Genomic DNA, 23,779 nt, shown 5'->3' with positions numbered 1-23,779 from the left:
CCCTGATGACGTCTCTTTACAGTAAGACGTTGTGGCGGTGCCTCGGTCGCTCCTTCCCCAGCCTCTATCAGCGCCGCTCCCTGATGACGTCTCTTTACAGTAAGACGTTGTGGCGGTGCCTCGGTAACTCCTTCCTCAGCCTCTATCAGCGCCGCTCCCTGATGACGTCTCTCTTTACAGTAAGACGTTGTGGCGGTGCCTCGGTCGCTCCTTCCTCAGCCTCTATCAGCGCCGCTCCCTGATGACGTCTCTTTACAGTAAGACGTTGTGGCGGTGCCTCGGTCGCTCCTTCCCCAGCCTCTATCAGCGCCGCTCCCTGATGACGTCTCTTTACAGTAAGACGTTGTGGCGGTGCCTCGGTCGCTCCTTCCTCAGCCTCTATCAGCGCCGCTCCCTGATGACGTCTCTTTACAGTAAGACGTTGTGGCAGTGCCTCGGTAACTCCTTCCTCAGCCTCTATCAGCGCCGCTCCCTGATGACGTCTCTCTTTACAGTAAGACGTTGTGGCGGTGCCTCGGTCACTCCTTCCTCAGCCTCTATCAGCGCCGCTCCCTGATGACGTCTCTTTACAGTAAGACGTTGTGGCGGTGCCTCGGTCGCTCCTTCCTCAGCCTCTATCAGCGCCGGCCCCTGATGGCGTCTCTTTACAGTAAGACGTTGTGGCGGTGCCTCGGTCACTCCTTCCTCAGCCTCTATCAGCGCCGCTCCCTGATGACGTCTCTCTTTACAGTAAGACGTTGTGGCGGTGCCTCGGTCACTCCTTCCTCAGCCTTTATCAGCGCCGCTCCCTGATGACGTCTCTTTACAGTAAGACGTTGTGGCGGTGCCTCGGTCACTCCTTCCTCAGCCTTTATCATTGCCGCTCCCTGATGACGTCTCTTTACAGTAAGACGTTGTGGCGGTGCCTCGGTCGCTCCTTCCCCAGCCTCTATCAGCGCCGCTCTCTGATGACGTCTCTTTACAGTAAGACGTTGTGGCGGTGCCTCGGTCGCTCCTTCCCCAGCCTCTATCAGCGCCGCTCCCTGATGACGTCTCTTTACAGTAAGACGTTGTGGCGGTGCCTCGGTCGCTCCTTCCCCAGCCTCTATCAGCGCCGCTCCCTGATGACGTCTCTTTACAGTAAGACGTTGTGGCGGTGCCTCGGTCGCTCCTTCCCCAGCCTCTATCAGCGCCGCTCCCTGATGACGTCTCTTTACAGTAAGACGTTGTGGCGGTGCCTCGGTAACTCCTTCCTCAGCCTCTATCAGCGCCGCTCCCTGATGACGTCTCTCTTTACAGTAAGACGTTGTGGCGGTGCCTCGGTCGCTCCTTCCTCAGCCTCTATCAGCGCCGCTCCCTGATGACGTCTCTTTACAGTAAGACGTTGTGGCGGTGCCTCGGTCGCTCCTTCCCCAGCCTCTATCAGCGCCGCTCCCTGATGACGTCTCTTTACAGTAAGACGTTGTGGCGGTGCCTCGGTCGCTCCTTCCTCAGCCTCTATCAGCGTCGCTCCCTGATGACGTCTCTTTACAGTAAGACGTTGTGGCGGTGCCTCGGTCGCTCCTTCCTCAGCCTCTATCAGCGCCGCTCCCTGATGACGTCTCTTTACAGTGAGACGTTGTGGCGGTGCCTCGGTCGCTCCTTCCTCAGCCTCTATCAGCGCCGCTCCCTGATGACGTCTCTTTACAGTAAGACGTTGTGGCGGTGCCTCGGTCGCTCCTTCCTCAGCCTCTATCAGCGCCGCTCCATGATGACGTCTCTTTACAGTAAGACGTTGTGGCGGTGCCTCGGTCGCTCCTTCCTCAGCCTCTATCAGCGCCGCTCCCTGATGACGTCTCTTTACAGTAAGACGTTGTGGCGGTGCCTCGGTCGCTCCTTCCTCAGCCTCTATCAGCGCCGCTCCCTGATGACGTCTCTTTACAGTAAGACGTTGTGGTGGTGCCTTGGTCACTCCTTCCTCAGCCTCTATCAGCGCCGCTCCCTGATGACGTCTCTTTACAGTAAGACGTTGTGGCGGTGCCTCGGTCGCTCCTTCCCCAGCCTTTATCAGCGCCGCTCCCTGATGACGTCTCTTTACAGTAAGACGTTGTGGCAGTGCCTCGGTCGCTCCTTCCCCAGCCTCTATCAGCGCCGCTCCCTGATGACGTCTCTTTACAGTAAGACGTTGTGGTGGTGCCTCGGTCGCTCCTTCCTCAGCCTCTATCAGCGCCGCTCCCTGATGACGTCTCTTTACAGTAAGACGTTGTGGCGGTGCCTCGGTCGCTCCTTCCTCAGCCTCTATCAGCGCTGCTCCCTGATGATGTCTCTTTACAGTAAGACGTTGTGGCGGTGACTCGGTCACTCCTTCCTCAGCCTCTATCAGCGCTGCTCCCTGATGATGTCTCTTTACAGTAAGACGTTGTGGTGGTGCCTCGGTCGCTCCTTCCCCAGCCTCTATCAGCGCCGCTCCCTGATGACGTCTCTTTACAGTAAGACGTTGTGGCGGTGCCTCGGTCACTCCTTCCCCAGCCTCTATCAGCGCCGCTCCCTGATGACGTCTCTTTACAGTAAGACGTTGTGGCGGTGCCTCGGTCGCTCCTTCCTCAGCCTCTATCAGCGCTGCTCCCTGATGATGTCTCTTTACAGTAAGACGTTGTGGCGGTGCCTCGGTCACTCCTTCCCCAGCCTCTATCAGCGCCGCTCCCTGATGACGTCTCTTTACAGTAAGACGTTGTGGCGGTGCGTCGGTCGCTCCTTTCTCAGCCTCTATCAGCGCCGCTCCCTGATGACGTCTCTCTTTACAGTAAGACGTTGTGGCGGTGCCTCGGTCGCTCCTTCCTCAGCCTCTATCAGCGCCGCTCCCTGATGACGTCTCTTTACAGTAAGACGTTGTGGCGGTGCCTCGGTCACTCCTTCCTCAGCCTTTATCAGCGCCGCTCCCTGATGACGTCTCTTTACAGTAAGACGTTGTGGCGGTGCCTCGGTCGCTCCTTCCTCAGCCTCTATCAGCGCCGCTCTCTGATGACGTCTCTTTACAGTAAGACGTTGTGGCGGTGCCTCGGTCACTCCTTCCTCAGCCTCTATCAGCGCCGCTCCCTGATGACGTCTCTTTACAGTAAGACGTTGTGGCGGTGCCTTGGTCACTCCTTCCTCAGCCTCTATCAGCGCCGCTCCCTGATGACGTCTCTTTACAGTAAGACGTTGTGGCGGTGCCTCGGTCGCTCCTTCCCCAGCCTTTATCAGCGCCGCTCCCTGATGACGTCTCTTTACAGTAAGACGTTGTGGCGGTGCCTCGGTCACTCCTTCCCCAGCCTCTATCAGCGCCGCTCCCTGATGACGTCTCTTTACAGTAAGACGTTGTGGCGGTGCCTCGGTCGCTCCTTCCTCAGCCTCTATCAGCGCTGCTCCCTGATGATGTCTCTTTACAGTAAGACGTTGTGGCGGTGCCTCGGTCACTCCTTCCCCAGCCTCTATCAGCGCCGCTCCCTGATGACGTCTCTTTACAGTAAGACGTTGTGGCGGTGCGTCGGTCGCTCCTTTCTCAGCCTCTATCAGCGCCGCTCCCTGATGACGTCTCTCTTTACAGTAAGACGTTGTGGCGGTGCCTCGGTCGCTCCTTCCTCAGCCTCTATCAGCGCCGCTCCCTGATGACGTCTTTTTACAGTAAGACGTTGTGGCGGTGCCTCGGTCACTCCTTCCTCAGCCTTTATCAGCGCCGCTCCCTGATGACGTCTCTTTACAGTAAGACGTTGTGGCGGTGCCTCGGTCGCTCCTTCCTCAGCCTCTATCAGCGCCGCTCCCTGATGACGTCTCTTTACAGTAAGACGTTGTGGCGGTGCCTCGGTCGCTCCTTCCTCAGCCTCTATCAGCGCCGCTCTCTGATGACGTCTCTTTACAGTAAGACGTTGTGGCGGTGCCTCGGTCGCTCCTTCCCCAGCCTCTATCAGCGCCGCTCCCTGATGACGTCTCTTTACAGTAAGACGTTGTGGCGGTGCCTCGGTCGCTCCTTCCCCAGCCTCTATCAGCGCCGCTCCCTGATGACGTCTCTTTACAGTAAGACGTTGTGGCGGTGCCTCGGTAACTCCTTCCTCAGCCTCTATCAGCGCCGCTCTCTGATGACGTCTCTTTACAGTAAGACGTTGTGGCGGTGCCTCGGTCGCTCCTTCCCCAGCCTCTATCAGCGCCGCTCCCTGATGACGTCTCTTTACAGTAAGACGTTGTGGCGGTGCCTCGGTCGCTCCTTCCCCAGCCTCTATCAGCGCCGCTCCCTGATGACGTCTCTTTACAGTAAGACGTTGTGGCGGTGCCTCGGTAACTCCTTCCTCAGCCTCTATCAGCGCCGCTCCCTGATGACGTCTCTCTTTACAGTAAGACGTTGTGGCGGTGCCTCGGTCGCTCCTTCCTCAGCCTCTATCAGCGCCGCTCCCTGATGACGTCTCTTTACAGTAAGACGTTGTGGCGGTGCCTCGGTCGCTCCTTCCCCAGCCTCTATCAGCGCCGCTCCCTGATGACGTCTCTTTACAGTAAGACGTTGTGGCGGTGCCTCGGTCGCTCCTTCCTCAGCCTCTATCAGCGCCGCTCCCTGATGACGTCTCTTTACAGTAAGACGTTGTGGCGGTGCCTCGGTCGCTCCTTCCTCAGCCTCTATCAGCGCCGCTCCCTGATGACGTCTCTTTACAGTAAGACGTTGTGGCGGTGCCTCGGTCGCTCCTTCCTCAGCCTCTATCAGCGCCGCTCCCTGATGACGTCTCTTTACAGTGAGACGTTGTGGCGGTGCCTCGGTCGCTCCTTCCTCAGCCTCTATCAGCGCCGCTCCCTGATGACGTCTCTCTTTACAGTAAGACGTTGTGGCGGTGCCTCGGTCGCTCCTTCCTCAGCCTTTATCAGCGCCGCTCCCTGATGACGTCTCTTTACAGTAAGACGTTGTGGCGGTGCCTCGGTCGCTCCTTTCTCAGCCTCTATCAGCGCCGCTCCCTGATGACGTCTCTTTACAGTAAGACGTTGTGGCGGTGCCTCGGTCACTCCTTCCTCAGCCTCTATCAGCGCCGCTCCCTGATGACGTCTCTCTTTACAGTAAGACGTTGTGGCGGTGCCTCGGTCGCTCCTTCCTCAGCCTCTATCAGCGCCGCTCCCTGATGACGTCTCTTTACAGTAAGACGTTGTGGCGGTGCCTCGGTAACTCCTTCCTCAGCCTTTATCAGCGCCGCTCCCTGATGACGTCTCTTTACAGTAAGACGTTGTGGCGGTGCCTCGGTCACTCCTTCCTCAGCCTCTATCAGCGCCGCTCCCTGATGATCTCTCTCTTTACAGTAAGACGTTGTGGCGGTGCCTCGGTCACTCCTTCCTCAGCCTCTATCAGCGCCGCTCCCTGATGACGTCTCTTTACAGTAAGACGTTGTGGCGGTGCCTCGGTCACTCCTTCCCCAGCCTCTATCAGCGCCGCTCCCTGATGACGTCTCTCTTTACAGTAAGACGTTGTGGCGGTGCCTCGGTCGCTCCTTCCCCAGCCTCTATCAGCGCCGCTCCCTGATGACGTCTCTCTTTACAGTAAGACGTTGTGGCGGTGCCTCGGTCACTCCTTCCTCAGCCTCTATCAGCGCCGCTCCCTGATGACGTCTCTCTTTACAGTATGACGTTGTGGCGGTGCCTCGGTCACTCCTTCCTCAGCCTCTATCAGCGCCGCTCCCTGATGACGTCTCTTTACAGTAAGACGTTGTGGCGGTGCCTCGGTCGCTCCTTCCTCAGCCTCTATCAGCGCCGCTCCCTGGATGATGGATGCTGACTGATCAGTGACTGTAACCGCACCAATGCCTGGGAGCCAGCGGCTGCAGGAAGGATGTCATTCCATTTTCTCCCTGTAGCCGCCGTTCCAGGAGGACACACAGGTGAATAGGGTTTCTGCACGACAGGTTTCCTTTAATGCTGCCTTACATGGAAATGTTACAGTTAAAGGGAACTTGTCAGGTGAAAAAGCTGCAGATATTGGGGTATTCTGCAGGGTAATATTGTAGTGAAGCTGCCCGGCGCCCCCCAATCACTGAAAGCTTGAGGCTGCTGGGAAGAAAAAAGTGAATTTCTACCCAGCACCAGAAAGCTTCAGAATACTACTAATCTGCAAAACTCAAACCCCACATCCGCAGGTTCATAGCTTCATTTTTACCTGATAGGGCCATAATTTATGTAAAATCTACAATCTCTGCCCCCGCTCTATGTCACCGCCATCACCCGCACAATCATGTTTATTTCTGATCCTCTGTTATGATCCGGAACCATGGAAGACCACCATAAATCATTGGTAGAAGGTGACAAGAGCATTGGTAACTAATCTGGCCGCCATCCCCTTACTAACCATTAACACTAGAAGTAGCCGAGGGGTGAACTAACATCCTGTGCACCGCAAACCCAGCCGGAGAACTAACTATCCTAAAGGAAGGAAAGGTAAATAACTCTCTGCCTCAGAAAATAGACAAGAATAGCAAGCCCCCTACATTCAAAGACTGCGGTGATATAGGAAAACACAATACACAGGTAGATGATAGGATTAGCAAAAGGTGAGGCCCCCGCTGACTAAATAGGAAAGGACAGGAAAGGGACTGATGGTGGCCAGAGAAAAACCCTGCAAAATACCAACTTCCTGATAGTACAAAAAGGCCCTAAGATCGCATGATCTGCACTCCGTCCTATACCAGGCGCTCTTGTCATACCAATGAGCAGAAAGCAGGAATCATTACAAATTCAAGAAGCAACAAACACATGGACGTATAGGAGCAATACTCCAAACAAAACTGCAGGGAGTTTCCCAGCCAAGCAACTGAGGGGGAAAATCCCTGCATGCAAATAAACTGAAAACAACCACAGCAAATGACAAACCCAGATAAGAGCAAAAGAACCAAACTAAAAATAAAGAGCAAGCACTTATCTGGGGTAGATGTGGTGTGGAGCAAAATGAAGCAGGCTGGAGATACAAAGAACAACTGACATCCGGCATAGCCTGCTATCAGACCAGGATTTAAATAAGCAGAGAGTTAGCAATGGAAACGCCCATTGCTCAACACACCTGATCCAAGTCCAAACCATTCCTGGCCACAAGAGGGAGCCTCCCAGCAGCCAAAGCATAACTGACATTCACAACACTCCTCGCTCTATGTCACCGCCATCACCCGCACAATCATGTTTATTTCTGCTTTCAGGTCAGGGTCAGTCTCCTGTATATCGGCTTCAGTCTGGTGTTTGGGCCCCTGCTGGGGAAGAGCTGGAGACTTTACCGGGTGTTCACTCATCGAGTCCCCGATAAACGAGTGGTGAGTATTACAGGGGTCACCATAACATTTACTGTATCACCTCTAGCGATGTCACACTCCTGTATTATACTCCAGAGCTGCACTCACTATTCTGCTGGTGCAGTCACTGTGTACATACATTACATTACTGATCCGGAGTTACCTCCTGTATTATACTCCAGAGCTGCACTCACTATTCTGCTGGTGCAGTCACTGTGTACATACATTACATTACTGATCCTGAGTTACCTCCTGTATTATACTCCAGAGCTGCACTCACTATTCTGCTGGTGCAGTCACTGTGTACATACATTACATTACTGATCCTGAGTTACCTCCTGTATTATACTCCAGAGCTGCACTCACTATTCTGCTGGTGCAGTCACTGTGTACATACATTACTGATCCTGAGTTACCTCCTGTATTATACTCCAGAGCTGCACTCACTATTCTGCTGGTGCAGTCACTGTGTACATACATTACTGATCCTGAGTTACCTCCTGTATTATACTCCAGAGCTGCACTCACTATTCTGCTGGTGCAGTCACTGTGTACATACATTACATTACTGATCCTGAGTTACCTCCTGTATTATACTCCAGAGCTGCACTCACTATTCTGCTGGTGCAGTCTCTGTGTACATACATTACATTACTGATCCTGAGTTACCTCCTGTATTATACTCCAGAGCTGCGCTCACTATTCTGCTGGTGCAGTCACTGTGTACATACATTACATTAATGATCCTGAGTTACCTCCTGTATTATTCTCCAGAGCTGCGCTCATGTTAGCACCGCCTGCCTGCTCACTATTGGCACAGTGCTCGGTTTCTAGTTGGTGGTCTTCACTTATGTAAGCACAGGACATAGTTGCTGTGGATAATCTGCAGTGGATGTCTAGGACAGAGGTTCTCACTCCAGTCCCCATCTTTGCGGAGTCGGGTCATTTATTCCCCGGATTTTCTTTGCAACATTTCATTAAACTGATGACCTTCATCGGTGAGATCTGATAACTTCATCGGTGAGATCTGATGACCTTCATCGGTGAGATCTCATGACCTTCATCGGTGAGATCTCATGACTTTCATAGGTGAGATCTGATGACCTTCATCAGTGAGTTCTGATGACCCTCATCGGTGACCTCTGATGACCTACATCAGTGAGATCTGATGATCTTCATCGGTGAGCTCTGATGACCGTGATCGCTGAGATCTGATGATCTTCATCGGTGAGATCTGATGACCATGATCGGTGAGATCTGATGACCTTCATCGGTGAGATCTCATGACCTTCATCGGTGAGATCTGATGACCGTGATCGGTGAGATCTGATGATCTTCATCGGTGAGATCTGATGACCTTCATGAATGAGATCTGATGACCTTCATCGGTGAGATCTGATAACCTTCATCGGTGAGATCTGATGACCCTCATCGGTGAGATCTGATGACCTTCATGAGTGAGATCTGATAACCTTCATCAGCGAGATCTGATGACCTTCATCGGTGAGATCTGATGACCTTCATCGGTGAGATCTGATGACCTTCATCGGTGAGATCTGATGACCTTCATCGGTGAGATCTGATGACCTTCATCGGTGAGATCTGATGACCTTCATCGGTGAGATCTGATGACCTTCATCGGTGAGGTTTGATAACCTTCATCGGTGAGATCTGATGACCTTCATCGTTGAGATCTGATGACCTTCATCGGTGAGATCTGATGACCTTCATCGGTGAGATCTGATGACCTTCATCGGTGAGATCTGATGACCCTCATCGGTGAGGTCTGATGACCTTCATCGGTGAGATCTGATGACCTTCATCGGTGAGATCTGATGACCTTCATCGGTGAGATCTGATGACCCTCATCGGTGAGATCTGATGACCTTCATCGGTGAGATCTGATGACCTTCATCGGTGAGATCTGATGACCTTCATCGGTGAGATCTCATGACCTTCATCGGTGAGATCTGATAACCTTCATCGGTGAGATCTGATGACCTTCATCGGTGAGATCTGATGACCTTCATCGGTGAGATCTGATGACCTTCATCGGTGAGATCCTTTGCTGTGTTGTCAGCTGTTTATGGAACTTGGATTTTGTTATAAAATGCAGCCAAGAAAATGTCAGGAAAATCCTCCCGAAACAGCGCCACTTTCTCTGGGGTTTTCGCTGTAAATGACGGCAGCCCAGCACTTTATCACACAACCACATCCCCAACTATAAGAGGGCGCTAACACTTATGCAAACACATTGCAGTTTGGTTATTTTTTCTTTTCCCCTCACTTTGTTTCTTAGTGGATTTGTGCAGATTCTGGGCGACATTAATGGTTTCTTCTTGATAGGATCATGTACGTGACAGAATCCTGGGATTTTCTCGGGGGTGTGTAGACTTTTTCTGTCTGATTCTGGGTGTCCGCTGCTGATTATTGACTGTTTCTTTCCCTGTAGATAATAAAGGACATGACTCTGCTGGGACTGGAGGCTGCGCTGCTGGTCACCGACTCCCTGCTGCTCCTCTCCTGGGTGTTATCGGACCCGGTGATCTGTGCCCAGAATCTGAGCGCCGGCATTAAGGTGACGCCCCCTGGACCGCTGCTAGTAATCGTATTCACGGTAAAGCCTCAGAGGCCACACGGGGCGCCGGTCTCGCCGTACTTATGGACCAATTCTTCTCCCGTATCCTTGCTCCGCGCTCACATTCCCGGAGCAGATCCGCCACCGCAGATGATTCACAGCCCCCCGATCAGTAAGGTACCACCTCCTGTCCGGGCAGTGGTGACGTCTACAGGTGAGAATCTGTCAGCAGAGCTGAGAGCAGCATGATGCAGGTAAGGAGATTCTGAATCCAGCGATGTGTCACTTAGATGATGACCGGCTGCAGCGGCTCTGACACAATCAGAATCTCCAGGTTTAGTGGTGTAGCAGAGTCCAGAGCATTGTCCTCGCCCCTCCAGGCTCTCTATAGAGACTGTACATTCACAGCGAGGTGTCCATCAGAGGACGCGTGAGGTTCTAGTCCTGTAATGATAACAGTCCTGCTGCTTAAACAAAAATAGCAACTAAACAAAAGATCGGACTGTGACAAGACCGGCATCCCCGAGCTTTCTGAGTTAACCCTTGCAGCATGCTTGCTTCAGCTTACATAGCAAAACCCTGCTGACAGATTCCCTTTCACTCCTTATGATTCCCAGCGTCGCACTCACTGGTAGAGTAGAGCAGCATGACCATCGCCCCAAACCGGGCCTTTACATCAGTGACGTCCGCACTCCCCGAGCCAGCCCTGCTAGATCCAGGACACCTCTGCCCGCATCACAGGGGCTGCAGCTGTGGTGGTCTATATATCCATATCCAGCGCTGGGCCAGGCCCGGCCGTCCTTGGCTGCAGCTGTGGTGGTCTATATATCCATATCCAGCGCTGGGCCAGGCCCGGCCGTCCTTGGCTGCAGCTGTGGTGGTCTATATATCCATATCCAGCGCTGGGCCAGGCCCGGCCGTCCTTGGCTGCAGCTGTGGTGGTCTATATATCCATATCCAGCGCTGGGCCAGGCCCGGCCGTCCTTGGCTGCAGCTGTGGTGGTCTCGGCCTATATATCCATATCCAGCGCTGGGCCAGGCCCGGCCGTCCTTGGCTATAGCTGTGGTGGTCTCGGCCTATATATCCATATCCAGCGCTGGGTCAGGCCCGGCCGTCCTTGGCTGCAGCTGTGATGGTCTCGGCCTATATATCCATATCCAGCGCTGGGCCAGGCCCGGCCGTCCTTGGCTATAGCTGTGGTGGTCTCGGCCTATATATCCATAGCCAGTGCTGGGCCAGGTCCGGTCGTCCTTGGCTGTAGCTGTGGTGGTCTCGGCCTATATATCCATATCCAGCGCTGGGCCAGGCCCGGCTGTCCTTGGCTGTAGCTGTGGTGATCTCGGCCTATATATCCATATCCAGCGCTGGGCCAGGCCCGGCCGTCCTTGGCTGTAGCTGTGGTGATCTCGGCCTATATATCCATATCCAGCGCTGGGCCAGGCCCGGCCGTCCTTGGCTACAGCTGTGGTGGTCTCGGCCTATATATCCATATCCAGCGCTGGGCCAGGCCCGGCCGTCCTTGGCTGTAGCTGTGGTGATCTCGGCCTATATATCCATATCCAGCGCTGGGCCAGGCCCGGCCGTCCTTGGCTGCAGCTGTGGTGGTCTATATATCCATATCCAGCGCTGGGCCAGGCCCGGCCGTCCTTGGCTGCAGCTGTGGTGGTCTATATATCCATATCCAGCGCTGGGCCAGACCCGGCCGTCCTTGGCTGCAGCTGTGGTGGTCTCGGCCTATATATCCATATCCAGCGCTGGGCCAGGCCCGGCCGTCCTTGGCTGCAGCTGTGGTGGTCTATATATCCATATCCAGCGCTGGGCCAGGCCCGGCCGTCCTTGGCTGTAGCTGTGGTGGTCTCGGCCTATATATCCATATCCAGTGCTGGGCCAGGCCCGGCCGTCCTTGGCTGCAGCTGTGGTGATCTCGGCCTATATATCCATATCCAGCGCTGGGCCAGGCCCGGCCGTCCTTGGCTGTAGATGTGGTGGTCTCGGCATATACATCCATATCCAGTGCTGGGCCAGGCCCGGCCGTCCTTGGCTGCAGCTGTGGTGGTCTCGGCCTATATATCCATATCCAGCGCTGGGCCAGGCCCGGCCGTCCTTGGCTGTAGATGTGGTGGTCTCAGCCTATATATCGATATCCAGTGCTGGGCCAGGCCCGGCCGTCCTTGGCTGTAGATGTGGTGGTCTCAGCCTATATATCCATATCCAGTGCTGGGCCAGGCCCGGCCGTCCTTGGCTGTAGCTGTGGTGGTCTCGGCCTATATATCCATATCCAGCGCTGGGTCAGGCCCGGCCGTCCTTGGCTGTAGCTGTGGTGGTCTATATATCCATAGCCAGTGCTGGGCCAGGCCCGGCCGTCCTTGGCTGTAGATGTGGTGGTCTCAGCCTATATATCCATATCCAGTGCTGGGCCAGGCCCGGCCGTCCTTGGCTGTAGCTGTGGTGGTCTCAGCCTATATATCCATATCCAGTGCTGGGCCAGGCCCGGCCGTCCTTGGCTGTAGCTGTGGTGGTCTCGGCCTATATATCCATATCCAGGGCTGGGCCAGGCCCGGCCGTCCTCGGCTGTAGCTGTGGTGGTCTCGGCCTATATATCCATATCCAGTGCTGGGCCAGGCCCGGCCGTCCTTGGCTGTAGCTGTGGTGGTCTCGGCCTATATATCCATATCCAGTGCTGGGCCAGGCCCGGCCGTCCTTGGCTGCAGCTGTGGTGGTCTCGGCCTATATATCCATATCCAGCGCTGGGTCAGGCCCGGCCGTCCTTGGCTGCAGCTGTGGTGGTCTCGGCCTATATATCCATATCCAGCGCTGGGTCAGGCCCGGCCGTCCTTGGCTGCAGCTGTGGTGGTCTAGGCCTATATATCCATATCCAGCGCTGGGCCAGGCCCGGCCGTCCTTGGCTGCAGCTGTGGTGGTCTCGGCCTATATATCCATATCCAACGCTGGGTCAGGCCCGGCCGTCCTTGGCTGCAGCTGTGGTGGTCTCGGCCTATATATCCATATCCAGCGCTGGGCCAGGCCCGGCCGTCCTTGGCTGCAGCTGTGGTGGTCTCGGCCTATATATTCATATCCAGCGCTGGGCCAGGCCCGGCCGTCCTTGGCTACAGCTGTGGTGGTCTCGGCCTATATATCCATATCCAGCGCTGGGTCAGGCCCGGCCGTCCTTGGCTGCAGCTGTGGTGGTCTCGGCCTATATATCCATATCCAGCGCTGGGCCAGGCCCGGCTGTCCTTGGCTGCAGCTGTGGTGGTCTATATATCCATATCCAGCGCTGGGCCAGGCCCGGCCGTCCTTGGCTGCAGCTGTGGTGGTCTCGGCCTATATATCCATATCCAGCGCTGGGTCAGGCCCGGCCTTCCTTGGCTGCAGCTGTGATGGTCTCGACCTATATATCCATATCCAGCGCTGGGCCAGGCCCGGCCGTCCTTGGCTGCACCTGTGATGGTCTCGGCCTATATATCCATATCCAGCGCTGGGCCAGGCCCGGCCATCCTTGGCTGCAGCTGTGGTGGTCTATATATCCATATCCAGCGCTGGGCCAGGCCCGGCCTTCCTTGGCTGCAGCTGTGATGGTCTCGGCCTATATATCCATATCCAGCGCTGGGCCAGGCCCGGCCTTCCTTGGCTGCAGCTGTGATGGTCTCGGCCTATATATCCATATCCAGTGCTGGGCCAGGCCCGGACGTCCTTGGCTGCAGCTGTGGTGGTCTATATATCCATATCCAGAGCTGGGCCAGGCCCGGCCGTCCTTGGCTGCAGCGGTCTCGGCCTATATATCCATATCCAGCGCTGGACCAGGCCCGGCCGTCCTTGGCTGCAGCGGTCTCGGCCTATATATCCATATCCAGCGCTGGACCAGGCCCGGCCGTTCTTTCATTTGCCGCCCCCATTATAATTCACGGTTGTTCAGGGCAGTGTGACATAATTCCGCCACTTCTCGCCCCCCCCCTCTCCAGGCTGCGGATCGGGCCACATTCTGTGACGTCACCAGGACCCGGCTCTGCTCCTCCAAGTACATGGGCTTCTGGATCGCTCTACTGCTGGGCTTCAAGGTATAAACTCTGGGGGGCGCTAGTATTTTCTGTGCTGGATGGATGGAAGCTGTAATCCTGACATTCTATGTATGAACCAGGAGGCTCAGGATGAACAGAGTTGGGAACAATAAACGATACAAGAATCCATGCTATATAATGCTCTGTGTGATCCTCATCAGTAATGCTGCGCCATGTGTGATCCTCATCAGTAATGCTGCGCTATGTGTGATCCTCATCAGTAATGCTGCGCCATGTGTGATTCTCATCAGTAATGCTGCGCTATGTGTGATCCTCATCAGTAATGCTGCGCCATGTGTGATCCTCATCAGTAATGGTGCGCTATGTGTGGATGACATTCTGTCCTCTCTTCTGGACGTTGCAGGCCATGTTTCTGGGGTACGGCACGTATCTGGCCGGTCTGACCAGGAATATCAGCACTCCTCCGGTGAACCAGTCCCTGGTCATCACGGTGGGCAGCGGCCTGGTGATCGTGGCCACGGTGCTCGTCATACTGGTGTCACATTTCTTCTTTACGTGGCCCAGCCTGGTGTATGGGGTGACAGCCGGCAGCGTCCTCCTCTGCACCACAACCACCACCTGCCTCATCTTCATCCCGCAGGTAAGATAATCCGAGCGAGAGCACGCACCGCTGCAGCACACCCGAACAACCCAGGGGCGGTATTATAGCAGTTATATTCCTGTACATAGGAGCAGTATTATAGTAGTTATATTCTTGTACATAGGGGGCAGTATTATAGTAGTTATATTCTTGTACATAGGAGCAGTATTATAGTAGTTATATTCTTGTACATAGGGGGCAGTATTATAGTAGTTATATTCTTGTACATAGGAGCAGTATTATAGTAGTTATATTCTTGTACATAGAGGGCAGTATTATAGTAGTTATATTCTTGTACATAGGGGCAGTATTATAGTAGTTATATTCCTGTATATAGGGGCAGTATTATAGTAGATATATTCTTGTATATAGGGGCAGTATTATAGTAGATATATTCTTGTATATAGGGGCGGTATTATAGCAGTTATATTCTTGTACATAGGAGCAGTATTATAGTAGTTCTATTCTTGTACATAGAGGCAGTATTATAGTAGTTATATTCTTGTATATAGGAGCAGTATTATAGTAGTTATATTCTTGTACATAGGTGCAGTATTATAGTAGTTACATTCTTGTACATAGGGGCAGTATTATAGTAGATATATTCCTGTATATAGGGGCAGTATTATAGTAGTTATATTCTTGTACATAGGAGCAGTATTATAGTTATATTCTTGTACATAGGGGCAGTATTATAGTAGTTATATTCTTGTATATAGGGGCAGTATTATAGTAGTTATATTCCTGTACATAGGGGCAGTATTATAGTAGTTATATTCTTGTATATAGGGGCAGTATTATAGTAGTTATATTCTTGTACATAGGGGCAGTATTATAGTAGTTATATTCTTGTATATAGGGGCAGTATTATAGTAGTTATATTCTTGTATATAGGGGCAGTATTATAGTAGTTATATTCCTGTACATAGGGGCAGTATTATAGTAGTTATATTCTTGTATATAGGGGCAGTATTATAGTAGTTATATTCTTGTACATAGGGGCAGTATTATAGTAGTTATATTCTTGTACATAGGGGCAGTATTATAGTAGTTATATTCTTGTACATAGGGGCAGTATTATAGCAGTTATATTCTTGTACATAGGAGCAGTATTATAATAGTTATATTCCTGTATACAGGAGCAGTATTATAGTAGTTATATTCTTGTATATAGGGGCAGTATTATAGTAGTTATATTCTTGTACATAGGGGGCAGTATTATAGTAGTTATATTCTTGTACATAGAGGGCAGTATTATAGTAGTTATATTCTTGTACATAGAGGGCAGTATTACTCACAGCAAGTTGGGCTGCAGTGTGTACATCGCCCTGGCCAAAAACTGATGCTCTAGCAGGATACAGCTAAACCCCCACTAAGTGAAGGCATCACAGGTGCAGGAGAAGCAGATCACACACACACCTTCATGGAATGGAGGGGAGGTGACTGCTAGATGATAAAACTGCACACAAGTGGCTTGCATAGAGCGCTGTTCACATGCAGATGACACAGTCACAAACCCGCAGCCTATTAGGTAACGCCCTTCTATTAGATCAGGCGGGCTGCCAAGCCGTACTCCACTGTATATCATGCACGGACAGACACTCTACAATGCAAGGCCCAACAGAAAGGGGCCTGGCTGTATCCTGTACAAACAAAAAAATATGAGGTTTTTGTTGGTATTTATGGCCATAAAACGTAAGCCTACACCCTCGTCAAGGGACCTCATGTCTGTAGGTCCCTACACTAAATATAAAAAAAAAAAAAAGCAACAATAAGAGGATAATGTCCTCCAAAATATTATAGTATTATAGTAGTTATATTCTTGTATATAGGGGCAGTATTATAGTAGTTATATTCTTGTATATAGGGGCAGTATTATAGTAGTTATATTCCTGTATATAGGGGCAGTATTATAGCAGTTATATTCTTGTATATATGGGCAGTATTATAGCAGTTATACACTTGTATAGGGGGCAGTATTATAGCAGTTATATTCCTGTATATAGGAGCAGTATTATAGTAGTTATATTCTTGTACATAGGAGCAGTATTATAGCAGTTATATTCTTGTACATAGGAGCAGTATTATAATAGTTATATTCCTGTATACAGGAGCAGTATTATAGTAGTTATATTCTTGTATATAGGGGCAGTATTATAGTAGTTATATTCTTGTACATAGGGGGCAGTATTATAGTAGTTATATTCTTGTACATAGAGGGCAGTATTATAGTAGTTATATTCTTGTACATAGGGGGCAGTATTATAGTAGTTATATTCTTGTACATAGGGGCAGTATTATAGTAGTTATATTCTTGTACATAGGGGGCAGTATTATAGTAGTTACATTCCTGTATATAGGAGCAGTATTATAGTAGTTATATTCTTGTACATAGGGGCAGTATTATAGTAGTTATATTCTTGTATATAGGGAGCAGTATTATAGTAGTTATATTCTTGTACATAGGAGCAGTATTATAGTAGTTATATTCCTGTATATAGGGGCAGTATTATAGCAGTTATATTCTTGTATATAGGGGCAGTATTATAGTAGTTATATTCCTGTATATAGGGGCAGTATTATAGCAGTTATATTCTTGTATATAGGGGCAGTATTATAGCAGTTATATACTTGTATAGGGGGCAGTATTATAGCAGTTATATTCTTGTACATAGGGGCAGTATTATAGTAGTTATATACTTGTATAGGGGGCAGTATTACAGTAGTTATATTCTTGTACATAGGGGCAGCATTATAGTAGTTATATTCTTGTATATAGGCGGCAGTATTATAGTAGTTATACTGCAGACAAACGAGAACAAGTCCTGCACTGCCTGCCCTCAAATTACCTTTAGGTTCAGTGGCTCACGTGCTGATGGTTATCGTGTAGCGCTGGTTTCAGGCGCAGCGTGCTGGTCGGTAGCAGGCAGCTAGGGGATCCAACAGCAGGGAGACGAAAAATCGACCGCAAACAGCTGCTATGCCAAACAATTTCTTTTATTTAGACGATTTTCTCCATAAGTGCAGGTAAAAATGCGGGAGGTGGCTTGGATGCGAGTCTCTCCAAAGGACGACGGCCGTTTCGTCTGTAAGTCAGACTTCTACGGGTCCACGTCAGGGAGTGGCCGCACGCACCTTATAAAGGGGAGTGCATCCAGGCCACCACCCCGCACGTTAAAAACAGAGGAATTAACCCATAACAGTGATTTACAAGAATGTATACAAAACATCCCATTTAAAACATTTTTCCCCCCAGTAGCCCACGGTAATTTAATCGGTGTTTCAGGAAGCAGTTGTCAAAGATGTGGAGGCATTGCTATACCCCAAAATGGATAACAATCTTAATGAGGGGGAAGCGTTAGCGGTGAAAACAATGCGCACGTGGGACGACACGGTATTCCGCCAAGCAGACAAGGGCGGTAATATCGTGTTGTTGACGCGTGCTGCATATATAAAAGAATGCCTAAGACACCTGCAAGACCGTGACACATATACTCCTCTCCAATCTAACCCCATTAATGAGTACAAGAAGCAGCTGACACGATTTTTAGGGAGATATGTAACACTCGGCTTTCTTACTAACACTCAGGTGGAAAAATTAATTCCAGAGTTCCCCACAAAACCCCATTGGTACGCTATACCCAAGATACATAAGGACAGTGTTAATCCCCCTGGCCGCCCAATAGTGGCTGGCATCGGCTCATTAACTGAGCCGTTGTCCCACTATCTTGATTGGTTATTGAGGCCTCTTATGAAAAGAATTCCTTCTTATGTGAAGGATAGCAATGATTTTGTGTCATTGTTGAGAGGCTTCGTCTGGCAGGAGGGCTTCAGGCTGGTATCCATTGACGTGGAAAGCTTGTATACACGGATACCTCAGAACCTGGGCGTACAGGCAGTAAGGGATACGGTAGCGCGCAGTGGGAAAACGCAGTTGTACTGCGATTTTGTTGGAGAGGCTTTGGATTTTGTGCTTTCTAGAAATGCATTTATGTTCCTGGATAAGTGGTACGTTCAATGCGGGGGTACTGCGATGGGTACCCCCGTATCGTGCGCCATGGCGAATATTTTCTTGGGTCTTTTTGAGAGCACATACGTTTTTGTTAGCACAAACCCATTTCTCAAGCACGTGAAGTTGTTCCTCAGGTATGTGGACGACATATTCATGGTGTGGGATGGTACGGAGGAGGAGTTCACAGGTTTTGTCACCTACCTGAATGATACCAACACCATGAATATGTCTTTCACATCATGTTTTGGGGGCAACACTATAACTTTTTTGGATATAGAGGTGGAAGTGAAGGATGGTTCAATATTGACAAAGATGTATAGAAAACCAACCGCCTCTAATTCGTTGCTGCACTTTAATAGTGCTCACCCCAATCATACTAAAGCAGCTTTGCCTTACTCTCAGTTTTTGAGGTTAAGGAGGATCAATAATGTAAAAGAAATTTTTGAAGAACAGGCTGGAGATTTAAAATTAAGGCTATTGGCACGGGGGTACCCTAGTACATTGATTGATTCCGCCTATGAGAAGGTGTGTTCTGAGAGTTCGGACTATTTAGGCTTTAGTCAATCCCCTAGTGTCGGTGAATCATCTTGTAGTCAAGTGAAGGCAAAAAAGATAAGAAAAATTAACAATGCCGCTAATAGGTTTATGTTCAGTTTCAAATTTGGCCCCTTAGATGGAGTAATCAAAAAAGCCATAAAGAAGAATTGGCATATTCTTGCCAACGATCCAGATTTGAAGGATAGGATAGATGCAGGACCCTTAGTCTCTTATAGACGGTGTAACAATTTGAAAGATCTACTGGTGAAAAACAGAGTGACTTGTCAGTCCACATGGCTGGAAAAATGTTCCCCTGTAGGGAACTTTCGCTGTGGCCACTGCAAGTTTTGTGCCTTGCATCTCACCGGTACATCTCTTCAAATTGGTTCTTTTTCTCACCAAGTAAGGCAGTTCATCTCCTGCAAAACGAAATATGTGGTTTACGTGATTGTATGTCCCTGTGGAAGATTCTATATAGGGAAGACAATCAGGTGCATGTACATACGCTTTAGAGAGCACTATAAATCAATTTCGACAGGAAAAGGTTCTCCTAGGTTAATAGAACATATTCGTACAGCACATGAAGGTAATCCCAATACCTTGCGGTTTGCAGGACTAGTCCAGGTTTCCCTACCTCCACAAGGGGGCGATCTCCATAAATTATTGCTACGAAAAGAAGCGAAGATGATAATAAAATTTGGAGCTCAGGGAAGCCTGGGGTTAAATGACCGCAACGACTTGGTGGTTTTCTTATAAAAAACCGGTTTTTATAACACCGGTTTTTTTTTGTTTTTTTTTTTTTTGTAAATTATCTGCGAGTGTTTATACCATCTGATAAACGAATTGATAGGTCAGTAAAAAAGAACAATATGAATATAATGTGTTATGTGTAGATCTGATGACACAAAATGCCCTTGTACCTTTTCAGTGGTATTTTTCCTTTTTTGTATGTGTACAGTAATGTATGTAACATTGTTTGTATAATTATGTTTTAAATGGGATGTTTTGTATACATTCTTGTAAATCACTGTTATGGGTTAATTCCTCTGTTTTTAACGTGCGGGGTGGTGGCCTGGATGCACTCCCCTTTATAAGGTGCGTGCGGCCACTCCCTGACGTGGACCCGTAGAAGTCTGACTTACAGACGAAACGGCCGTCGTCCTTTGGAGGGACTCGCATCCAAGCCACCTCCCGCATTTTTACCTGCACTTCTGGAGAAAATCGTCTAAATAAAAGAAATTGTTTGGCATAGCAGCTGTTTGCGGTCGATTTTTCGTCTCCCTGCTGTTGGATTATAGTAGTTATATTCTTGTACATAGGGGCAGTATTATAGTAGTTATATTCTTGTACATAGGAGCAGTATTATAGTAGTTATATTCTTGTACATAGGGGCAGTATGATAGTAGTTATATTCTTGTATATAGGAGCAGTATTATAGTAGTTATATTCTTGTACACATAGGAGCAGTATTATAGTAGTTATATTCCTGTATATAGGGGCAGTATTATAGCAGTTATATTCTTGTATATAGGGGCAGTATTATAGCAGTTATATTCTTGTACATAGGGGCAGTATTATAGTAGTTATATTCCTGTATATAGGGGCAGTATTATAGTAGTTATATTCTTGTACATAGAGGGCAGTATTATAGTAGTTATATTCCTGTATGTAGGGGCAGTATTATAGTAGTTATATTCTTGTACATAGGGGCAGTATTATAGTGTTATATTCTTGTACATAGGGGCAGTATTATAGTAGTTATATTCCTGTATATAGGGGCAGTATTATAGTAGTTATATTCTTGTACATAGGGGCAGTATTATAGTGTTATATTCTTGTACATAGGGGCAGTATTATAGTAGTTATATTCTTGTACATAGGGGGCAGTATTATAGTAGTTATATTCTTGTACATAGGGGCAGTATTATAGTAGTTATATTCTTGTACATAGGGGCAGTATTATAGTAGTTATATTCTTGTACATAGGGGCAGTATTATAGTAGTTATATTCTTGTACATAGGGGCAGTATTATAGTAGTTATATTCTTGTACATAGGGGGCAGTATTATAGTAGTTATATTCTTGTACATAGGGGCAGTATTATAGTAGTTATATTCTTGTACATAGGGGGCAGTATTATAGTAGTTATATTCTTGTACATAGGGGCAGTATTATAGTGTTATATTCTTGTACATAGGGGCAGTATTATAGTAGTTATATTCTTGTATATAGGGGCAGTATTATAGTAATTATATTCTTGTACATAGGGGCAGTATTATAGTAGTTATATTCTTGTACATAGGGGGCAGTATTATAGTAGTTATATTCTTGTACATAGGGGCAGTATTATAGTAGTTATATTCTTGTACATAGGGGCAGTATTATAGTAGTTATATTCTTGTACATAGGGGCAGTATTATAGTGTTATATTCTTGTACATAGGGGCAGTATTATAGTAGTTATATTCTTGTACATGAGGACAGTATTATAGTAGTTATATTCTTGTATATAGGGGCAGTATTATAGTAATTATATTCTTGTACATAGGGGCAGTATTATAGTAGTTATATTCTTGTACATAGGGGGCAGTATTATAGTAGTTATATTCTTGTATATAGGGGCAGTATTATAGTAGTTATATTCTTGTACATAGGGGCAGTATTATAGTGTTATATTCTTGTACATAAGGACAGTATTATAGTAGTTATATTCTTGTACATAAGGGGCAGTATTGTAGTAGTTATATTCTTGTACATAGGGGGCAGTATTATAGTAGTTATATTCTTGTACATAGGGGGCAGTATTATAGTAGTTATATTCTTGTACATAGGGGGCAGTATTATAGTAGTTATATTCCTGTATATAGGAGCAGTATTATAGTAGTTACACTGCCTTGTGAAAGTATTCAGCCTCTTGAATTTTTCACCTTTTCCCACATTTCAGGCTTCAAACATAAAGATAAAATGTTAATGTTCTGGTGAAGAATCAACAAGTGACACAATTGTGAAGAGGAAGGAAATTTATTGCTTATTTTAAACTTTTATAAAAAATAAATAACTGTAAATCAGGGCGTGCAATATTATTCATCCCCTGTAAGTGAATCCTTTGTAGCGCCCCCTTTTGCTGCGATTACAGCTGCAGTCTCTTGGGGGATGTGTCTATCAGTTTTGCACATGGAGAGGTGAAATTCTCGCCCATTCTTCCTGTGTAAACAGCTGGAGCTGAGTGAGGGTGGATGGAGGCGTTTGTGAACAGCAGTTTTCAGCTCTCTCCACAGATTCTCGATTGGGTTCAGGTCTGGGCTGTGACTTGGCCATTCTAACACCAGGATACGGTTATTTGTGAACCATTCCATTGTAGATTTGCTTTATGTTTGGGATCATTGTCTTGTTGGAAGACAAATCTCCGTCCTAGTCTCAGGTCTTTTGCAGACTCCAACAGGTTTTCTTCAAGAATAGTCCTGTATTTGGCCACATCCATCTTCCCATCAATTGTACCCATCTTCCCTGTCCCTGCTGAAGAAAAGCAGGCCCAAACCATGATGCTGCCTCCACCATGTTTGACAGTGGGGATGGTGTGTTCAGGGTGATGAGCTGTGTTGCTTTTATCGTTTGGCATTGTGCCCAGATAGTGTGAATTTGGTTTCCTCTGAGCAGAGCACCTTCTTCCACATGTTTGGTGTCTCCAGGTGGCTTGTGGCAAACTTTACACAACACTTTCTATGGATATCTTTGAGAAATGGCTTTCTTCTTGCCACTCTTCCATAAAGGCCAGATTTGTGCAGTGTACGGCTGATTGTTATCCTATGGACAGACTCTCCCACCTCAGCTGTAGATCTCTGCAGATCATCCAGAGGGATCATGGGCCTCTTGGCTGCATCTCTGATCAGTCTTCTCCTTGTGTGAGATGATAGTTTGGATGGACGGCCGGGTCTTGGTAGATTTGCAGTGGTATGATTCTCCTTCCATTTCAATATGATCGCTTGCACAGGGCTCCTGGGGATGTTTAAAGTTGTGGAAATCTTTTTGTAACCAAATCCGGCTTTAACCTTCTCCACAACAGTATCACGGACCTGCCTGTTGTGTTCCTTGGTCTTCATGATGCTCTCTGCGCTTTACACAGAACCCTGCGACTATCACAGAGCAGGGGCATTATACGGAGACTTGATTACACACAGGGGCTTATATTCATCATCATCAGTCATTTAGGACAACATTGGATCATTCAGAGATCCTCAATCAACTTCTGGAGTGAGTTTACTGCACTGAAAGTAAAGGGGGTGAATAATATTGCACGCAACAAGTTTCAGTTTATTATTAGTTATAAAAGTGTAAAATAAGCAATAAATTTCCTTCCTCTTCACAATTGTGTCACTTGCTGTTGATTCTTCACCAGAACATTAACATTTTATATTTATGTTTGAGCCTGAAATGTGGGAAAAGGTTGAAAAATTCAAGGGGCTGAATACTTTTATGATTGCGATGCGATGTCTGAATGCTTGTGGCCCCCTCAGTGGCACCCCTCCCCCATACCGAGGGTCTGAATGCTTGTGGCCCCCTCAGTGGCACCCCTCCCCCATACCGAGGGTCTGAATGCTTGTGGCCCCCAGTGGCTCCCCTCCCCCATACCGAGGGTCTGAATGCTTGTGGCCCCCTCAGTGGCTCCCCTCCCCCATACCGAGGGTCTGAATGCTTGTGGCCCCCTCAGTGGCTCCCCTCCCCCATACTGAGGGTCTGAATGCTTGTGGCCCCCTC

General features: G+C 48.8%; 1 protein-coding gene across 1 annotated transcript in view; it reads left to right on the top strand.

Annotated features, from left to right (window-relative positions):
- Positions 1-23,779, top strand: part of GPR156 (G protein-coupled receptor 156) — a 61,342-nt gene that overhangs the window by 32,214 nt on the left and 5,349 nt on the right. The window contains exons 4-7 of the mRNA XM_075332778.1: positions 7,149-7,259; positions 9,691-9,816; positions 13,780-13,875; positions 14,240-14,476. Of these exons, the coding sequence (XP_075188893.1) occupies positions 7,149-7,259; positions 9,691-9,816; positions 13,780-13,875; positions 14,240-14,476 (570 nt within the window). The remainder of the gene's footprint in view (positions 1-7,148; positions 7,260-9,690; positions 9,817-13,779; positions 13,876-14,239; positions 14,477-23,779) is intronic.

Source organism: Anomaloglossus baeobatrachus, chromosome 2, assembly GCF_048569485.1.
Source record: "Anomaloglossus baeobatrachus isolate aAnoBae1 chromosome 2, aAnoBae1.hap1, whole genome shotgun sequence".
In the NCBI taxonomy this organism is placed as follows: Eukaryota; Metazoa; Chordata; class Amphibia; order Anura; family Aromobatidae; genus Anomaloglossus; species Anomaloglossus baeobatrachus.
This window is presented reverse-complemented; position numbering and strand designations above follow the sequence as displayed.